The sequence below is a fragment of the Gossypium raimondii genome, chromosome 11 (assembly GCF_025698545.1).
Source record: "Gossypium raimondii isolate GPD5lz chromosome 11, ASM2569854v1, whole genome shotgun sequence".
NCBI lineage: Eukaryota > Viridiplantae > Streptophyta > Magnoliopsida > Malvales > Malvaceae > Gossypium > Gossypium raimondii.
The window spans coordinates 46,116,987-46,134,558 of record NC_068575.1 but is presented as its reverse complement, the minus strand read 5'-3'; the positions used below and the strand labels follow the sequence as shown (position 1 = coordinate 46,134,558).

Genomic DNA, 17,572 nt, shown 5'->3' with positions numbered 1-17,572 from the left:
GAGGAAATTATCAAAACGAAGGCTTTGACCACACACTCTACCTTTTAAGACTTTTAGCTTCCAACAACAGTAAGGCATTGTCTCATCTTTGAATTTCCAATGAAAAATGTTGTATACAGCGACGTAAGTAAATAGTAGCCGAGCCCCAACGTAGTACCATGTAATCTAATTTTGTAATTTACATATGAATCGGCTTTGGAATTAAATTTACATGCTAAATTTGTTATTCTAAACATGAATCTTAAATCTAATTATATTCAACTCTAATTTATTTATTTATTTATTATTTCTACCTCATATTTCTTTTGAAAAAAGAACCATTTATTTTGAGATAACTATTCGATATTAAACAGTACATTTTTTATATATATAACCATTTATTTATACTCCACGTCATCACCTCAATCCTATTGAGGACCACCATTAAGTTACGATCACGTCGTTTGGAATGGACGTACCGGCGAAGAAGTGGTTCTGATGAATGCAAAGGAGACAAATAGTCGAGTGTAGTGGATGCTAATTTGTTTGGACGGAAATTGAGTCGCTTGAATGCCAATTAACTAAAATAATGTAGACGTTAATTGTCAAAGAGTACCAAGCACGGTTTGAAGAAATGGTACTCCATACAATGAGTCTCTCTGAACCTTTCCTAACTCAATGCTTCTTATCTGGGTAGAGATCAAACATAAAAAATGAGGTATTAGTGCTCGTGCCCACTATGATGCATGAATCGATTTCACTATCCCATTTGAAGGAGACAAAAATTAACGAGGCTGGCGTTGGCAGCACTAGATTTCAGGGTCAAGTTACAAGAAAAGCAGGCAGTAGCTCAACTGCTGGTGCAATGGAATAGTGCAAATGAGAGCCAAGCTACATGAGAAGATGAGGACGAAATTTTGAAGAATTTTCCAGCTTGGAACCTTGTGGAGAAGGTTTCTTTACCAGGGGAAGGCAATGTAACAAATTTTGGGTCCAATCAGCAGCCCATGCAACAATATATACCAGTTTAGATTTGTAAAGGAACACATGAAAGAAGGAACCCAAAATATTGGGAGACTACGTGCGTTTTAGTAGCAACTTAATCCACTCGATTGGAGCTAAATTTTCTTAAACCAAGACAGTCCGAGTACTAAATTGACAAGTTCATGAGTTGACTAGGGAATAGAATTATAAATGATTTGTTTGTAGACAGTACAGGGAAAATTTGTTAGATGACAAAACTAGAGTGATTGGATTAAAGGTAAAATTTTTGGCCTTTAATATGCAATTCACCTAGGACTTGAGAATAATTAAAAACTTGATAGTGGATTAACCTTTTATCTACAATCCACTTCCACTCACTTAAGCTTGGGTGAATTATAGCCATTGATTGATTATTAAAGATAAAAACATACTTAAGTGGGAGACAGATGGATCAAATATACATTCATTCTCATCTTTTCTTGTCCACATACTTTTATAAAATGATGAAAGTTATATTTGTAGTTTAAAAGTCTAATATACCTCAACCATCAAAATATGTTTTGTCATGGCACATGTATTTTATAAAATGTCTTATACTATGAAAATATATTATGTAGTACCTAAATTATCAATATATGTTTTATTAGGAAATAAAGTGTTAACACCGTTAACAATTGTTAAACCAACTAATTAAAATTTGACACATAAAATTTTTTTCCAAACCATCAGCTCCACATTAATAATATAACATTATGGGAAAAACTAAATAAAAAATTGAATTGAATTGAATTAAAAACAAATAACTATATATATGATTAATAAAAAAAAAGCAGTAAATACTAAACTTCATCTATCATTATATGATTCAAGATACACTAATCAGAAAAGCTTCGTCTTCATCCTTCATCTATCATTGTTAATTTCTTAAAGTGTTTTTAGTATATTTCTGTTAGGTTATGTGATTGATAAGTTTTCTTTGAACCTGAACTTACATATGATTTAGTGAGCATCAAGAATAATGATGTAAAGTGGTTTCAGGTAGATCGATCAATGATAATATCTTGATCGCCTAGGAGGATTTTTCATTCTATGAAAATTTATAAAGGTTTTGTGGGTTGGATGGCAATTAAGGTGGACTTTAAGAAGGCATGCGGCCAGATTAAGTGAGACTTCTTGTAAGAGTCCCTCATTGATGCTCGAATTCCTCATCATTTTGTCCGTGTTACTATTAACTGTGTTTCTACGATTATGCAAATTCTCTGGAATGGTTCTATTGTTGAAAGCTTTAAATCGATTCGGGGAATTCGTCAGGGTAATCCACTTTCTCCGCATTTGTTTGTAAAGGTATGGAGCAGCTTGGGCAAAAGATTATCTCAGTTGTTCTGTTGAGTATGTGGAAGCCTATTAGATTGTCAAACGATGTTCCACCAGTATCTCACCTTTTTTTCGATGATATCTTATTTTGTCTTGCAAAGCAGATGAGGAGCAAGCTAATTTAATTAGTGAGATTTTGTCCGAATTTGCAGCTTATTCGGGCCAAAAAGTTAATGCTAGAAAGAATCAGATTTGTTTTTCGGGGAATGTCAAAGGTATGTGGCATGGTCGATTAGCCAAAGTTTGGGTTTTCAAAGGCTCGATGCTTTAGGAATGTATTTGGGGATGCCCCTCTTTCATTAAAGAGTCATGAAGAGTACCTTTCAGTTCCTTCTTGACAAAATCCGAGAACGGCTTAGCGGATGGAACTCAAAGCTCCTTTCGATGGCTGGTCGTATTACTTTGGTTAATTCGATCATTTTTGCTATTCCCAATTATTGCATGTAGACAACTCTGATCCCTAAAGAACTCTGCGACATTTTGGAGAAATTGATCCGAGGACTTTTTTGGGATTCTTAAGATGAAAGGCGAAAACCGCATCTTGTGAATTGGAGGGATTGTTGTCAGTCAATCTCGTCGGGTGGTCTCGGTCTTTGAAAATTTTCTTATAAGAATGAGTCTTTTCTTCTTAAAATGGGCTTTAACCTTCTTAATAATCCTGAAGCATTTTGGGTTCTGATCATCAAGGCAAGTCTAAGGTTGATGTTTGGTACCCAGAACATATTTGTGGAACAAAAATGTTCGTTTGTACGGAGAAATTGTTGGCAAAAATTTGGGATGTGTTAAAAACGAATATTTGTTGGAGAGTGGGAAATGGAAGGAGATTTCGTTTTTGGAGAGACAATTGAATTCCGGCTCATGGGCCTCTTGTAAATCTTACTCAATCCAACCCTCCAAATCATGAAGTTTGTGTTTCCGATATGGTTGATATTAATGGAAATTGGAGTTGGCATAAATTCCAGCATTTGTTGGAAGCCTCGACCATGTTGCACGTTGCTGCTATTCCTCCACCAAATCCTATGGCGGAAGAGGACAGGTTTGCTTGGTCAAGTTCTGAAAATGGCTTGTTCTCTTTATCTGTACTTATTCTCTTCTGGCCAACGCAGATTGGAATGATAAGGATGCTAAATGGGAAGTAATTTGGAAGTACGGGTGCCACAAAGAGTTCGGAACTTTTTGTGGTTAGCTTCACGCAATAGCCTCCTGACAAATATGGAACGGGTAAGGAAAGGCCTGTCGACCGGTTCTTCTTATAGCCTTTGTGGACATCATGAGGAAAGTACGTTACATGTTCTTCGAGATTTTCTGATTGCTAAATCGATTTGGTCAAGATTAGTGCGTAGTAACTTGTAGTGCTAGTTTTTTCAGTTCTTCCTTTGTGAGTTGGATGATGAGTAATACACGGAATGAGCTACAGATTAATGTTAATGAGTGCGAATGGGGGACTCTCTTTGCAATACTTTGTTGGAGGCTTTGGAAGTATAGATGCAATTTCCTCTTTTCAAATTCGACTTGGAGTGCTGAAACTATTGTTAGCCTCAGTCGGGCTTGCGTGATAACCATCTTTTGGACCTGGCTGTCGGAGGAAAAAGCTCGATCTTTGCAGGGAAGCCATGACATTTGGCTACCACCAGCGAAAGGTTGGGTCACTGTTAATTCTAATGGCGTTGGCTTATGGGTTACAACCGCGATAGACTTTCAGATTTCGATTTTCACACTTTTGAGCAACCTCCGGTTAGTGCAGGGAGGCTGTTACGTGATGATAGTCTCAATGGTTCTTCTTTGCTGTAATTTTGTTAGTCTTCTTTCAGTCTTTGACTGAGCTTTTCTTTTACCAAAAAATGTGGTGAAGTTAAATTTTTATAAATAGACGAACCATAAGTCGTCCTCTTCTAGTTTAGGAAGGTGTTAGCCATGTTGGTGGATTTCCGATTAACCTTCACCAACCCCTCTTCCTCTAATTTCTACTCCTACTGACAACAAAGTTGTTTACAAGGAAAACATGTCCGGATTACAATCTCACATCAACCATCTTTCCACCGCTATTAACCCTTTTATCACTTCATCCACATTTTTGAAAGCACTCATTTGGATGAGCACTGCACAGATCAGTTATCTTCAATGGATTTTAGGGGGAACATTGTTGATGAATATCCTGGAAACCGCCATTATTTTAGAACAGACAACTTATAATTGATTAAGTACTATGTGTTGAATTGTATGGAATCCAATTCGAATTAGTCGAATTAATGTATCTTATTTTATTAATTAAATTAATTTTTTATTCTTTTACGAATTGGATTCAATAAAATCAAATTGAATTGAGTTGAATAAATTTATTTGGTTTAAATTTAAAATAAAAATAAAATAATCAAATTAAAACCTTGTTCACAATACTAGAGTAAATAAATTTGAGAGTATATAAATTTGAAAATTTTGAAATTTTTAGAATGTAAATATTATATGATTTTTATTTTTATATATTTAGTACAATTCTGGAAAAAATTATAATTCTTTTGAATTTTAAATAACAAGTTTTTAAGATTTTTATTTTTATAATTAAGATTATTTTTTAAAATTATGAATTGTTATTAATATTTTTAAAATAAATTTTTATATACTTTTTTTATTTTTAGATTTTTATATTATATAAATTTTACTTTTTACTTGTTTTTTTATTATAATTTTTGAATTGATAAGGACTAAAAAGAGTATTTACATCAAAGTGAAACAAAACTAGACCTTAAAACAACATCGTTTTAGATATTAGGATATTTTCAAATTCAACTCGAATAACTCAAAGTATTATTTGAATTGACCCAATAACTCAAATGACTTATTTAACTTGAATCAACTAATTTAAAATTTGATTTTTTTTCAAATCGAAATGAATTTTACTAACCCTTAAACCTAACTTGATTCTTATATGTATCATATTTGGCAAAAATCCTGCACAATCTCTATGCTTTTAAAAGTGATCAACAAATTGATCTCATTACTGAAAATTGTATTAATTAATTTTCAGTTAAAATATGTAATAGATTTCAGGACAATTCATAAAAATAAAACTTCCAGAAATTTATATCTATTCTTCCTAACAATATAATCTGTTTATATTTATAATGTTTATTTCCACAAACGATACATTTAATAAGCATGCCATCATATATATGTATAACATATTTATGTATAAAATTTTTGACACATTTAGTATGTTCTATTTGTATATACACAACTAACACTAAAAAAACATGAGATCAAAATGTACATTTTGCCAAATCTACTTAAGATTGCTTCAACATGAGCAAATTACTCCAGTTAACAAGTCTGCAACATTTTTAGGTGGGTTTTGGCGGAAGTACCAATGATTGAAGGCTTCCTTGTAACATTTCCAACACTTCAGTTATTGATGGTCGATCTATTGGATGGGTTTGAGTGCACCAAAGGCTCACTGTGAATAGTTTTTTTGTTATTTCTTCTTCCCCTTCAGCTATTACTTCATTAAGATTGAAGTTCATAGGCTGATCAAGATGGTTATTTATCCACGAGGGAAAGTATGTTTCACTAGTTTGGGAACCCTCAATATCTATATTTTTTCTTCCTCCTATCATTTCAAGGAGCATCATTCCATAGCTGTAGACATCAGATTTATGAGAAACACCACCAAAATTTCGACAAAACACTTCAGGAGCTATATATCCAACAGTTCCTCTTGTACCTGTATTTGCAATAATACTTTCTTTTCGTTCGCATAACTTAGATAGACCGAAATCAGAGATCTTAGGACAGAAGTTTTCATCTAAAAGGATATTGTGAGGTTTTATGTCGAAGTGCAAGATCCGGGTGTTGCAACCTTGATGCAAGTATTCGAGTCCTCTAGCGATGCCTAGTGCAATGTTATACAAAGTTTTCCCCTCCAATTGACGACTTTGATTATGTGGTCCTTTATTATAAATAAATCCATCCAAAGATCCGTTGGGCATGAATTCATAGACCAAAGCTCTCTTTGATCTCTCAAAACAGAAACCAAGAAGAGTCACTATGTTGACGTGAGAAGTTCTACTAATGCTAGCTACTTCATTCATAAATTCCTCCCCATTTTCTTTGAATTCACTCAGGATTTTGACCGCCACGAGACGTCCGTCGGGTAATTTTCCTTTATATACACTACCATATCCTCCTTCACCTAATTTATCTTTAAACTTATTTGTCATTTTCTTAATGTCTCCATAAAAATATCGATTCGGAGCCAAAGAACCAAACTTTGTGATGAATTCCTCGATCCTAGCATTGTCATTCTTTTTTCCCTTCCATAGATGACTTGACAGTGATTTCCCTTTCAACCTTAACACGAAGAAGCATAGAGCAGAAACCAAAACAATGGTGATGGTTACAACAACCGTGAATCCTGTTCATGGTGCATTATTAATCAATTTTTACTAAATCATTTATAAATGAAGATGAATAAGGTGAAGTAAGTAAAAACTTTGATCAGTTAAAACCAAACAAGAAATCGTAAAGCAAATAACAGAAGATTTCATGAATAGATAATATTGTCGTAACAACAAAGTGTTTCATACCTATGAATACTAGATTCAGCCTCGATTTGGATTTGGATTTGGATTCGGATTCAGATTCTGCAAATAAAATATAGCAATGAAAATTTTGAAGGAGTAAAAATCAATTTAAAAGACTTAATAAAAATCTAATCAACTAATGATAACAGATCATGGACTAAATGTGCAAATAATTTTACCCTATCCTAAATGTGTTTTTAAAATGGTTTAAGATATAATTTTGAAACTATAAATGAAATCTTTTAAAAAGCAAGGAAATTTTAATTAAATTTAAAATATGAATTATTGTTAATACTTGTTTCATTGCATAACTTTACGAATCATACTGAGTTGAGATAATATTGCAAAGTATGTTGGACTTTTTTTAATATTAATTTCATTATATGTTCTTATTATATTTGTTCTTTTTGATACAATGCTTAGAATTATCCATAACCCCTCTCCAACCCTTAAATAGGAGGATAATGCGTTTCACCGCACTCGAACCCACATCCTCCTACACTGACAACAATGCCGATCCCAATGGAGTTAAGACTCAATTGGTAAGTATGTTGGATTTAAATATGAAACAATTAACATTTTAAATAATTTAAAAAATGGGAATTTATTGCTATTATTTATGATTTCAAATTAGTATGTATATTTTTACAATAATTATGAATTATGAATTAATTTTTGTCTATAAACTCAATGTGTATATCAAAGTTTATCTTATATGTTGCATGTACATCACCCTTGAATTTTCAATAGAATAAAACATTGGTTTTGTTGGAAGCCCAAATTTATTTCATTGACACATTAAAATACATCACTAGTATTTTGTACAATTATGATATTTTCTTTTAACCAATTCTGATTTAGAAATTTTAATTAGTAATCATGTTGTGATAAAATGTTTGGCATTGTCACATATCAATTACTCATTTCATATAGAAATCTAAAACCGTGTAATATAATATATATACGTTTGGCTAAATAGATGATACCACATCATAAAAAATTAAATATAATAATAAATTTAGTGAAAAATATTTATCTCTAATCTGTTTTTTATTTACCCTTAATCTTTAAATGTTAGTCTTTTTTAAAATAAAAAATTGATTAGGCTAAAATTTTAACAACGTATATAATAATTCACTTATACTTTATTATTAATATTTTTAAAAAATATGGAATTTTCTTAATTTTTACGTTTTCTTATGATATACATGGACTGTTATACAAATAATCACATCAGTTTTAAAATTTTAATAGTTCAATTACTTTTAGTTAAAAATAATAATTTAACAAAAATTTAAAAGTTAAGGATAAAAGTGATCCAGTAAAAGATATAAAAAATGCTAAAAAATTAAATATTAAAAACTAATTTTATTATCGTACCAAAAATAGAAAATCTAAATAACATCCTTGTCATTATCTGATAAAAGGACGTATCATTGAGATATAAAAGAATCTAAATGAATGGATCAAAATTAGATACATCCAATTTTAGGTGTTGAATTTTCCTCAAAATTAATGCTGATTAATACGTTATTATTGCTTTAAATGATTGACAATGACGGAAGAAATATAATTTTTTTGGGTAAAGTTTTGTATATTTCAAAGATGTTATTATTAAGCATATTTTTCTTCTCTCTTTTTTCTACTCTATTTTATAATTTATGTTTGAAATTGTTCTTCTCAATAATATTACCTTTAAAATTTGAATGTGCCTTCCTTAAACATGTAATGTCTTTTACCAGCACATTTATGATGAGATCTGATTTTTAAAAATATTTTCTATTTTTATTTTCAAATAATAATTTCCATTTTCTATTTTTAAAAATTAAAAAGCACGTTTGATAAATAAAAATTATTTATAATAATTAAAACATGAATATATATATATCTAGTAACTATTTTCTCAAATAAAATAAAATAAAATAAATTACATTTCATCTAGATTTGAACTAGGATACCAGATTTAATATTAAAAAAATAATTGAAAAAAGAGAGAATATTTTTTGCATTTATATGGGTTTGAACCCGGATCAATTCATCTAAACTTATTTTTATTGAACAATCTCATGATAGGTTCTGATCATATGTGTTCTTTTTAACACAATGTTTAAAACTACCTATAGTTACTCCCCAATACATAAATAGGAGGATAATGCGCTTCAGCGCACTCAAACATCACGTCCTCCTGCATTGGGAGTAATGTCTATACCAACTGAGTTAAGACTCAATCTGTCAATTCATCTAAAATTAAAAACACTTGTATTTATCATTTTGTGTGTTTGGTTTCAAGAAACAAGAGTTGTTTTTATTTATTCGACCCCTTTTAACTTTTAAAAGAAATTCAAAAATTTTGAAAATAATGGGTTTTTAAGTTTATTTTTGCATTAATTTATTATGATTCCAAATCTTTTTAAAAGTAATTATTTATAACAAAATTTTATCATTGATAATATATTAAATTTTCTTTATAATAATGAAGATTTTGTCCGTTGTTTATATATTCATAACAATATATTGTTATATAAAATTAGTTATTATAAATTTACAACAAAATTTATAACATGAATTTCTATTAAATAAAGTAAATGTGAATTGTGTTAAAAAAGAAAAAAGGAGAATCAAATGAACAAAACTAAAAGACATATAGTAGATGCATGCATTATTACTTTTATGTATATTTTATTTTATATTCTTTCACATGATTAATTTAAACAAGTTCAATTAATCAAGTATGAGTTTTCTAATTAAATTAATGAATTTATCATAAAATTATTAAATTTATAAGTTTATAATGATCCAAATTCATAGTAGAATATTTATTAGGGAACTTAATAGTTTATTGAATTGATATCTTTAATTCACTCATTAAAGATTATTTTCATTTAATAAAATATTATTAATAGGTTTTAAATGTGAAATTTAAATAATTTATTAAAATATTTTAATTATTGTATTTTTATTTAATAAATTATAATTAATATAAAATAACTATAATCTTTCTAAAATTTTCAATAAATGCTATTATAGAAAATTAATTTGATAAAAAATGTATTCTATAATATTGTTGTTGCTGATATTATAAGTAAAAAGTTGTTGCAAATGATTAAAATAAAACATAAAATATTAATTTTACTAAAATTTAGTTATTATAACGAGGATTATTATATAAAAATTGAAAGTATATAAAATCATAAGATAATACGTTATTAAATGAATTAAATTATTTTACATGATTCATAATATAAAAATAAAATAAAAAAATTCAAGTTTTATTATTATTTGTCGGATTATCTATCAGGCTTTTGATAAGATTATTTTTAATGTTTTTGAAATAGTGAAATCAAACTTCTAATAAACTTGAATAAAGATTTTTTCTTTTTTTAAATTCAGGTTGCAATCCAGTCTGATCTTACTTATCAACACCAATACAGATAAAAAGTACATACCTTGGGCAGACGACGTTGGTGATGATGAAGAAACAACGCGATGGCATTGTCTGTCATCGGGCGAATTCTCGAACATGAAAGGGCAGTAGCAGAACATTGTTTGATTCTCCGCCGGCCCAAAGAAACCGCAGGCTCCGCCGGAATCATTGCACTTCCCACAAGCTTTGCTGTCCTTCCAATTCCATTGTACCTCCACTCCTTTGTTCAAGGCTTCTTTCAACCTCAACGAAGAATTCAGTGATCCCTCCATGGAAGATCGAAGAACCGGAACAGTAACATTAGCCGAACATCCCTTCGGCTGGATATTATTCGGTATCCCCACGGAAACGTTACTGTAAGTGGAACCGGCGTTATCGCAAGGGAAGAACCCGAGATTGCGTGACGAGATGGAAGCTTGGCAGTCATAAAACAAAGTAACGTTGGCATAACCGGGACCAGGTGAAAACAACTCGGGATCGAGGACCGAATTCCGAGTTGCGATTTGAGGGCTACAAAGGCCATCGTACTTGATGAGGTCTTCCCTCGCAATCTTTAGAATATGACGATCCCAGCCGATGCCCAGAACCCGATATTCTATATTACTAATTACGATCGTTGTTGTATTGTTGTTGTTGTCGCAGCGAAGCTCGAGACCGTGTCGTCCACACTCCGACACTCGTTGACCGCCAGAGAAAGGAAATCCGGCGGAGATATTCCCGCATCGGAACACTGTATCACGACAGTTCTCGTACAGTTCATGATTGCTTAGTGAAAGAGGAAACCCAAACATGATGAATAATAAGGAATAGTACAGAAGTGGAAGACAAGGTAATGGTGATGATGATGATGAGAACCAAAGATTATTCATTTTTTAAAAAAAATTTCTGAGAATTGATGGAAGATTGAACAAGGTAAATGAGAAAGTACAGAAAGGATTGATTGGCCCTCAATAAAGGGAAAGTTTATCAAAAGAAAGTCCTCGTCAATGAAGTTTACTTAAAAAGACTCATGTAATATGATTTACGTTTATGCTGAATTTTGCACTGTTCTAATTTATCACTGGGTAGTAAAAAGTCTAAAGGTTTATGTAAAAAAAAAAAAAAAGTATAACTCCTAAAAAAACATAATTTTAAGGCATTAAATTTTGATCTATATTTACTATCTTCTTCATTTATTTAAAATAATTAATTTTAAAATTATAAACAAACATATTTTTTATTTTACAATTTTAATCATTTTGCTTTTCTTTCAAGTTATTTTTTCAATCAATTTTCTTAAAAAATATTAGTTTCTAGACAATGGATTTTTTTCATTTTAAATTGTTTTCTATTTCATTGAATCTTCATTAATTGAGAATCGTGTAAAATTTAAAGTTTATGATTTTTTATTTTAATTACTTATATATATATATATATATATATATATATATATATTAAAAAACTTAGAGTTGGAGAACAGTTGAATATGAATAAGTGTATAATAATAATTTCATGTCTTTAAATTTTGATAATGCGATGAAATTTTATTAATGCCTAAAACCTTAAATTTTATATCATTCTAATATAAGTTATTCCTATGTTTAAATCTTCCATTCATACTTAATGATAAATCTTTAAATAATTCCTTAAAGAAATGAATATGAGAATAAAGAAAGTTGAAAAAAGTATCTAATAGGGAATATATAAAGGTTTTTTATTTAAATAATATAAAAAATAAATACTGAAATAGGATAAGGGCCCTAATATTTACAAATCTAGGCAAAGCGAATAGTGTAAAATCGAAACTTCCTAACCAATTGACGGCACCCCTGTCCCTTGCCACCAATGACATCACATTTTTTAAAAAATATAATTTTTTTGGGAGTCGCCTAAGCAATTGGCAGCACCAGTATTTCAGACCTAAAAATACACGATTTTTTATATTGGTAAAATGAAGTATTCGTTTGACATTACATATCAGCTTAGAGGTCAACCAGTCTCAATTTAAACCGATATGGTTCCAACACGTACCCTGAACCGTTACAACATATTGCGTGTTGTTTCACAAACTTTAAACATATGGAAAAAAAATTGAGACAGATAATTACCCAGCTTTAAAACTTGTTTATGCCAATCCACATTTTTGAATTCCTTGTGGAAGTTCACCGCAATGTGCCTGATGCAATAGACGGATCTCTACAAAACACCTGAATGCCTAATTGCGGCAATTATCCCCTTTGATCTATCGAGAATGATGCAAATGTTGTATTGAGTGACAACATACCTCTACAAGTTCTCTTGGAAAAATTCCCATGACTTCATGTTCTCTTCCTCAACAATGGCAAACATTATCGGTAGCAAGTTCCAATTCCCATATTGTGCAGTCACAATGAGAAGGATCTGCGTATATTTCTCGTATAGCCAGGTCTCACCTATATGCACAAACGGGTTATAGTGGGGAAAAGCTCAAATGCATGGATCAAATGTCAAAAACCTCCAGTGAAAAATTATTTTCCCCTCGGATGTAGTTGGTTGTCCTAATCGTATAAGGCAACGTCTGCAACTCAATGACTATCCCTGTAACATACTCTTGCATTGCGACTATCCACCCTTAGAGTTCATTGTACGACGCATCTCAATCTCCGTGCAACTGATCCATGGCTATATGTTCAACCAACCATGTCTTTCGATATGAAACTCAGTATTGAAATCGTTCTTACATTTCGACAATCAACACCGATACAGGAATGGTGGGCATATCTTTAACTGTTGTCAATATACAACTGCAGATGGTTTTTGAATCAAGCTTGCGGTGGTCCTGCATCATAAGTGCAGAAGTGCATGTATAAAACCCAACATGTTTTTGTATCTCCCACTACCAGGACCTCTGTATAAATGCAGCTTGTACTTACCACTTGCACCCTTTTGTCAACTTCCAACACTCACCAACATAGATCATCGATTTAATGTCAGCCACCTTGTAGTCAATAGACACCTTTGTTAAGTATGACTCCTATTTCAGTCAAATTTGAGAAATAATCTTCTAGTTAAATTTTTTTTATTTGTTTCAATTAAACTTTGATTAGTCTAGATTATTTTATTATTATTTGACCTATGAATTTAGCCTATAAATAGGCTTTTTACAACCTTAGAAAATACACCCATTAGAGATTAAAACTCATAACACATTTAGAGAATTTTGTTTTTATGTTTTGAGGGTTCTTTGTTTTTAGGTTTTCGGGGTTTAGTTTTTATCTCCATCATTTGTACTCTTTGTTCTTTTGCCATTATAGTAAAATTATCTTTGCCCGCAGTTTTTTATCCTCTTTGGAGGGGTTTTTCTATGTTAAATTTGTGTGTTCAATTTCTCAATTTCTTTCGCTATTTTTACTTGTTCGTTGTAACACCCCTAACCTGTAACCGTCACCAAAATAGGTTAAGAGGCATTACCGGACTTGCAACTCATTTCAGAACAGTTATTCATCAACATTTAACTAATATCATATCATTTCAGTAATTATCAATCATTCATATTTATAACATGCCTAAATCAAGCATTTCCAAAATATAAAAACATTATACACATCACATACTATATACCATACCAATTTGCCACATTCATAAAGAATTTTCAAATCACTTATTCATCTCATAATAGTATGGGCATATGTATTACGACTTTCATTCATGAGTTTGTCAAAACATATCATTTTGCACCCATTTAACCATTACGTCACTAAACCAAATCTCATGGTTTACACACATCAAACATATATACATATACTTTATAAACTAAGTGATCAAAACATCATCCCTTCATCTAGCCTATACATGTCATATTTACACAATTTCCTTGAGTTCAAAAGTACCGAGAAGTCGCCTGGATAGTGTGATGCCAATATCTGACTTTGTTCGAATCAAGCTAGCTAATGAACCTCTATAAAACATGAATGATAAATAGAGTAAGCATTTAAGCTTATTAAAGCCCATATAATAGAATTAAACTTACCACATTGCATAATTTAAGCAATTAAATTAATATGTCCAACTCGAATATTCAAATACCTATCACACATACACCTCAATAGGTTAGAGTCTCAAACATGCATATAACTAACATTTCATCTATAAATGCTTCAATTTAGTATTCAAATCACATAGCATTTCATTCATACATTTCATAATATCTCATTTTCATTTCCATACGTCCATGTAACACATATCACATTCTATCTATACAATTCACATAGCTCAAATTCCATTTCATTCTCCATTCTATAATCAGTAACAGTATAATACTCGTTGAACCTACCTAAACATCGAAGGATACTCGGGTGATACACACTATATGCATTAAACGGTAATCCGTCAATTCATTATCATTTCCACTCTTTCGATCCATGATCGGTAAGCTCATTCCGAGCTAAAGAACGATAAGCTCTATTGAGCTGAAACGGTGAACTCATAAGAGCTGATATATCGATAAGCTCATACGAGCTGTGGTGAGTCTGCAACAAATGTAGGAGCTCGACCAAAACGGTAACCCAAGTGACATGTCACTCGTATCCTACGATTTTCTATAGTTCAAATGGGGCTCGGTATTACTCAATACATTAATCTCCATTCTGACAACATTTTAAATAGAAATTTTTCCAACCAAATACTATCATTTCCGATCAACCATAAATTTATTATAGAACACATTTAACAATTACGATAATAACATAACTCGAAACACTATCCCAATCCAATTTCCTATTAGTTAACAATTAAAAAAACATAAAAAGATAAGGGAAACATTACCTCAAGGACTTACTCGGATAACTCTATTTATAAATGATGTATAAAGCCATATATATATAAAGTATACAATATTAATATACGAGTTTTGGATAGCTTAACCATTAAAAATAAGTAGCATGTATACATCAAATGCTCAATCAATTTAAACGTTAGAAATCGGACAACATTAATATACAAATTTTGACAAACATTATTTCTTCAATTTGGACAAGCATTTAAATATGGAAAAACATAGGTAACATGTCTTGTTTTGGAAATCTTTAATACTTCAATTAAACAAGCAATTAATTCAACTGAACAACATAAAAAAAATGTCCAACTTTGATCGATTAACATTCATACACCCAAAAGTGTAATGTTAAGCAATTCAATATCATTTATTTCAACCATTTAATTCACATATATATATACATATTCATTTCATACAATTGCAATTAAATGAAAGTTCGATTCTAATTATACGAACTTACCTTGAGTTGCTCGGATGGAAATTATCGACTATTCGTCCACTTTTTCTTTTCCCCGATCTAATCCCAATCTCGACTTATCTTGATCTATATATTATCAAAATCAACTTATTTAATCAAATATTTATTCAATTTAATCCAAAACACACATTAGGGCTATTTTACACATTTGCCCCTAAACTTTCACATTTTTAAACTTTAGTCCTTATCACATAAAATTGCAAATTCATGCAATTTAGTACAAATCCATGCTTAAACGAATTTGATACATGTTACTAGCAGCCCATATTTTCAATTTATTCACACTTTTAACCACCACATTTCACATTTTATCAATTTAATCCCTTTTTGACATCTTTGTCAAAATCACTTAACAAAACTTGTATATCTAACATTAAACCTTCATAATCTATCATTAAACACTTAAAAAACCAAGCATTCAACAATGGAATCATTTGAAATCTATAACAGTTTCAAAAACGAAGGTACGGGTTAGCTAGATTAAGCTACAACGATCTCGAAAATTAGAAATAATTAAAAACGGGACAAAATATCTTACCAATCAAGGAAAACAAGAATGGCTGAATGCTAAGCTTCTATGGCTTTCTTTTTTTCTTTTATTTTCGGTAGAAAGAATGGTTAAAGATGATAACCTAATTGTTGTTTTATTTTATTTTGTCATTATCTATCAAATTACATAATTAACCTTTAAAAACATTTAAAACTACACCAATTGTCATGCTATCATCTTCCACTAACTCCCCAATGGTCTATTGACCACTTAAGGACCTTTACTTTAAGGTTCTATAGCTATGTAATACGTTTAACTAATAGAACATAAGTTTTTTACTTTACGCGATTTAGTCCTTTTTGACAAATTAAGCAATCAAACAGTAAAATTTCTTTACGAAGCTTTCACATAGTAATTTTATCATACTATAAACCTTATTAAAATAATAAAATAAATATTTTAACTCGGTTTTATGGTCCTGAAACTATTGTTCTGATCTGACTAAAAAACGGGCTATTACATTCGTTACTTAACCGGGTTGGTTCCCAACAAGTGGTATAAAAGCAAGTTTAATTTTCATAGATCAGCTCATTCAGAGATGGTAGAACAAAGTTTAAAATTTAGAAGTTCGATGGTGTCACAAATTTTAATCTGTGGCAAGTTCGGATGATGACAATTTTAGTCCAAACCGGCTTGAAAAAGGTTGTTACCGGGAAAAAAACTTGAGAATCTAAATCAAACAGAATGGGAAGAGCTTGATGAAAAGGCCTTGTATGTAATCCAGTTGCACCTCGCGAATACAATATTGTAGGAGGCATTGATGAAAAAGATCTCATTCGCCTTGTGGAAAAGGTTAGAAACTCTTCATGCAACAAATTCTTTAGCTAACTGTTTAATGTTGAAACAACGTCTATTTACGTTTCGCATTAATGAATGTGAGCTTCTTAGAGATCACATCAATCAATGCATTACTCTTTTAAATGATTTAAAGAACGTTGAGGTTCAGATTGACGATGAAGATCAGACTATGCTATTATTGTGCTCTTTACCCCCTTCATACAAGTCTTTCAGAGAGACCTTGATTTATGGCAGAGACAAACTCTCGTTTGAATATGTGAAAGGTCATTTGTTGAGTAGAGACAAACTCTATAATAAGTTTGGTTTGGATAACAAGGCAGATAAGTAAGCTTCTGTTTCGGTAGCATCAAAGAAGAGAGACAAAAGATGTCGCTATTGTAAAAAGTTAGGTCACGTCAAAGAAAATTGTTATAAACTGCGAAATAAAATAGCTGCTGAGAGTAATGAAGAAGATATAGCTGGTGCTAATTTGGCCGATGAAAGTGGTGATGATTTCTTGTTAGTGTCAACAAGTGATAACTCCAAGCTTACATCCGAGTGGGTCCTACATTCGAGATGTTCTTTCCATATATGTCCCAATAGAGAATGGTTCTCCACATACAATTCGATTGAATAT

The 17,572-nt window shown here is 30.9% G+C and overlaps 1 protein-coding gene across 1 annotated transcript; it reads right to left on the bottom strand.

The window, feature by feature from the left end:
* Window positions 1-5,483: 5,483 nt before the first annotated feature.
* Window positions 5,484-11,303, bottom strand: LOC105803595 (LEAF RUST 10 DISEASE-RESISTANCE LOCUS RECEPTOR-LIKE PROTEIN KINASE-like 2.4). Its single transcript, XM_012635852.2, has 3 exons — window positions 10,361-11,303; window positions 6,918-6,974; window positions 5,484-6,745 (listed from the first exon to the last, which is right to left on the bottom strand). The coding sequence occupies exons 1-3, from the start codon at window positions 11,205-11,207 to the stop codon at window positions 5,676-5,678; spliced, it is 1,974 nt and encodes a 657-aa protein (XP_012491306.1). The 5' UTR covers window positions 11,208-11,303; the 3' UTR covers window positions 5,484-5,675.
* Window positions 11,304-17,572: the final 6,269 nt, after the last annotated feature.

Excerpts from the sequence above, each read along its gene's own strand:
- LOC105803595 (XM_012635852.2), bottom strand. The coding sequence starts at position 11,207 with ATGAATAATCTTTGGTTCTCATCATCATCATCACCATTACCTTGTCTT. Across the intron at positions 6,975-10,360 it reads ACCAACGTCGTCTGCCCAAG|AATCTGAATCCGAATCCAAA; the intron begins GTATGTACTTTT and ends TTTTATTTGCAG. Across the intron at positions 6,746-6,917 it reads GCTGAATCTAGTATTCATAG|GATTCACGGTTGTTGTAACC; the intron begins GTATGAAACACT and ends CACCATGAACAG.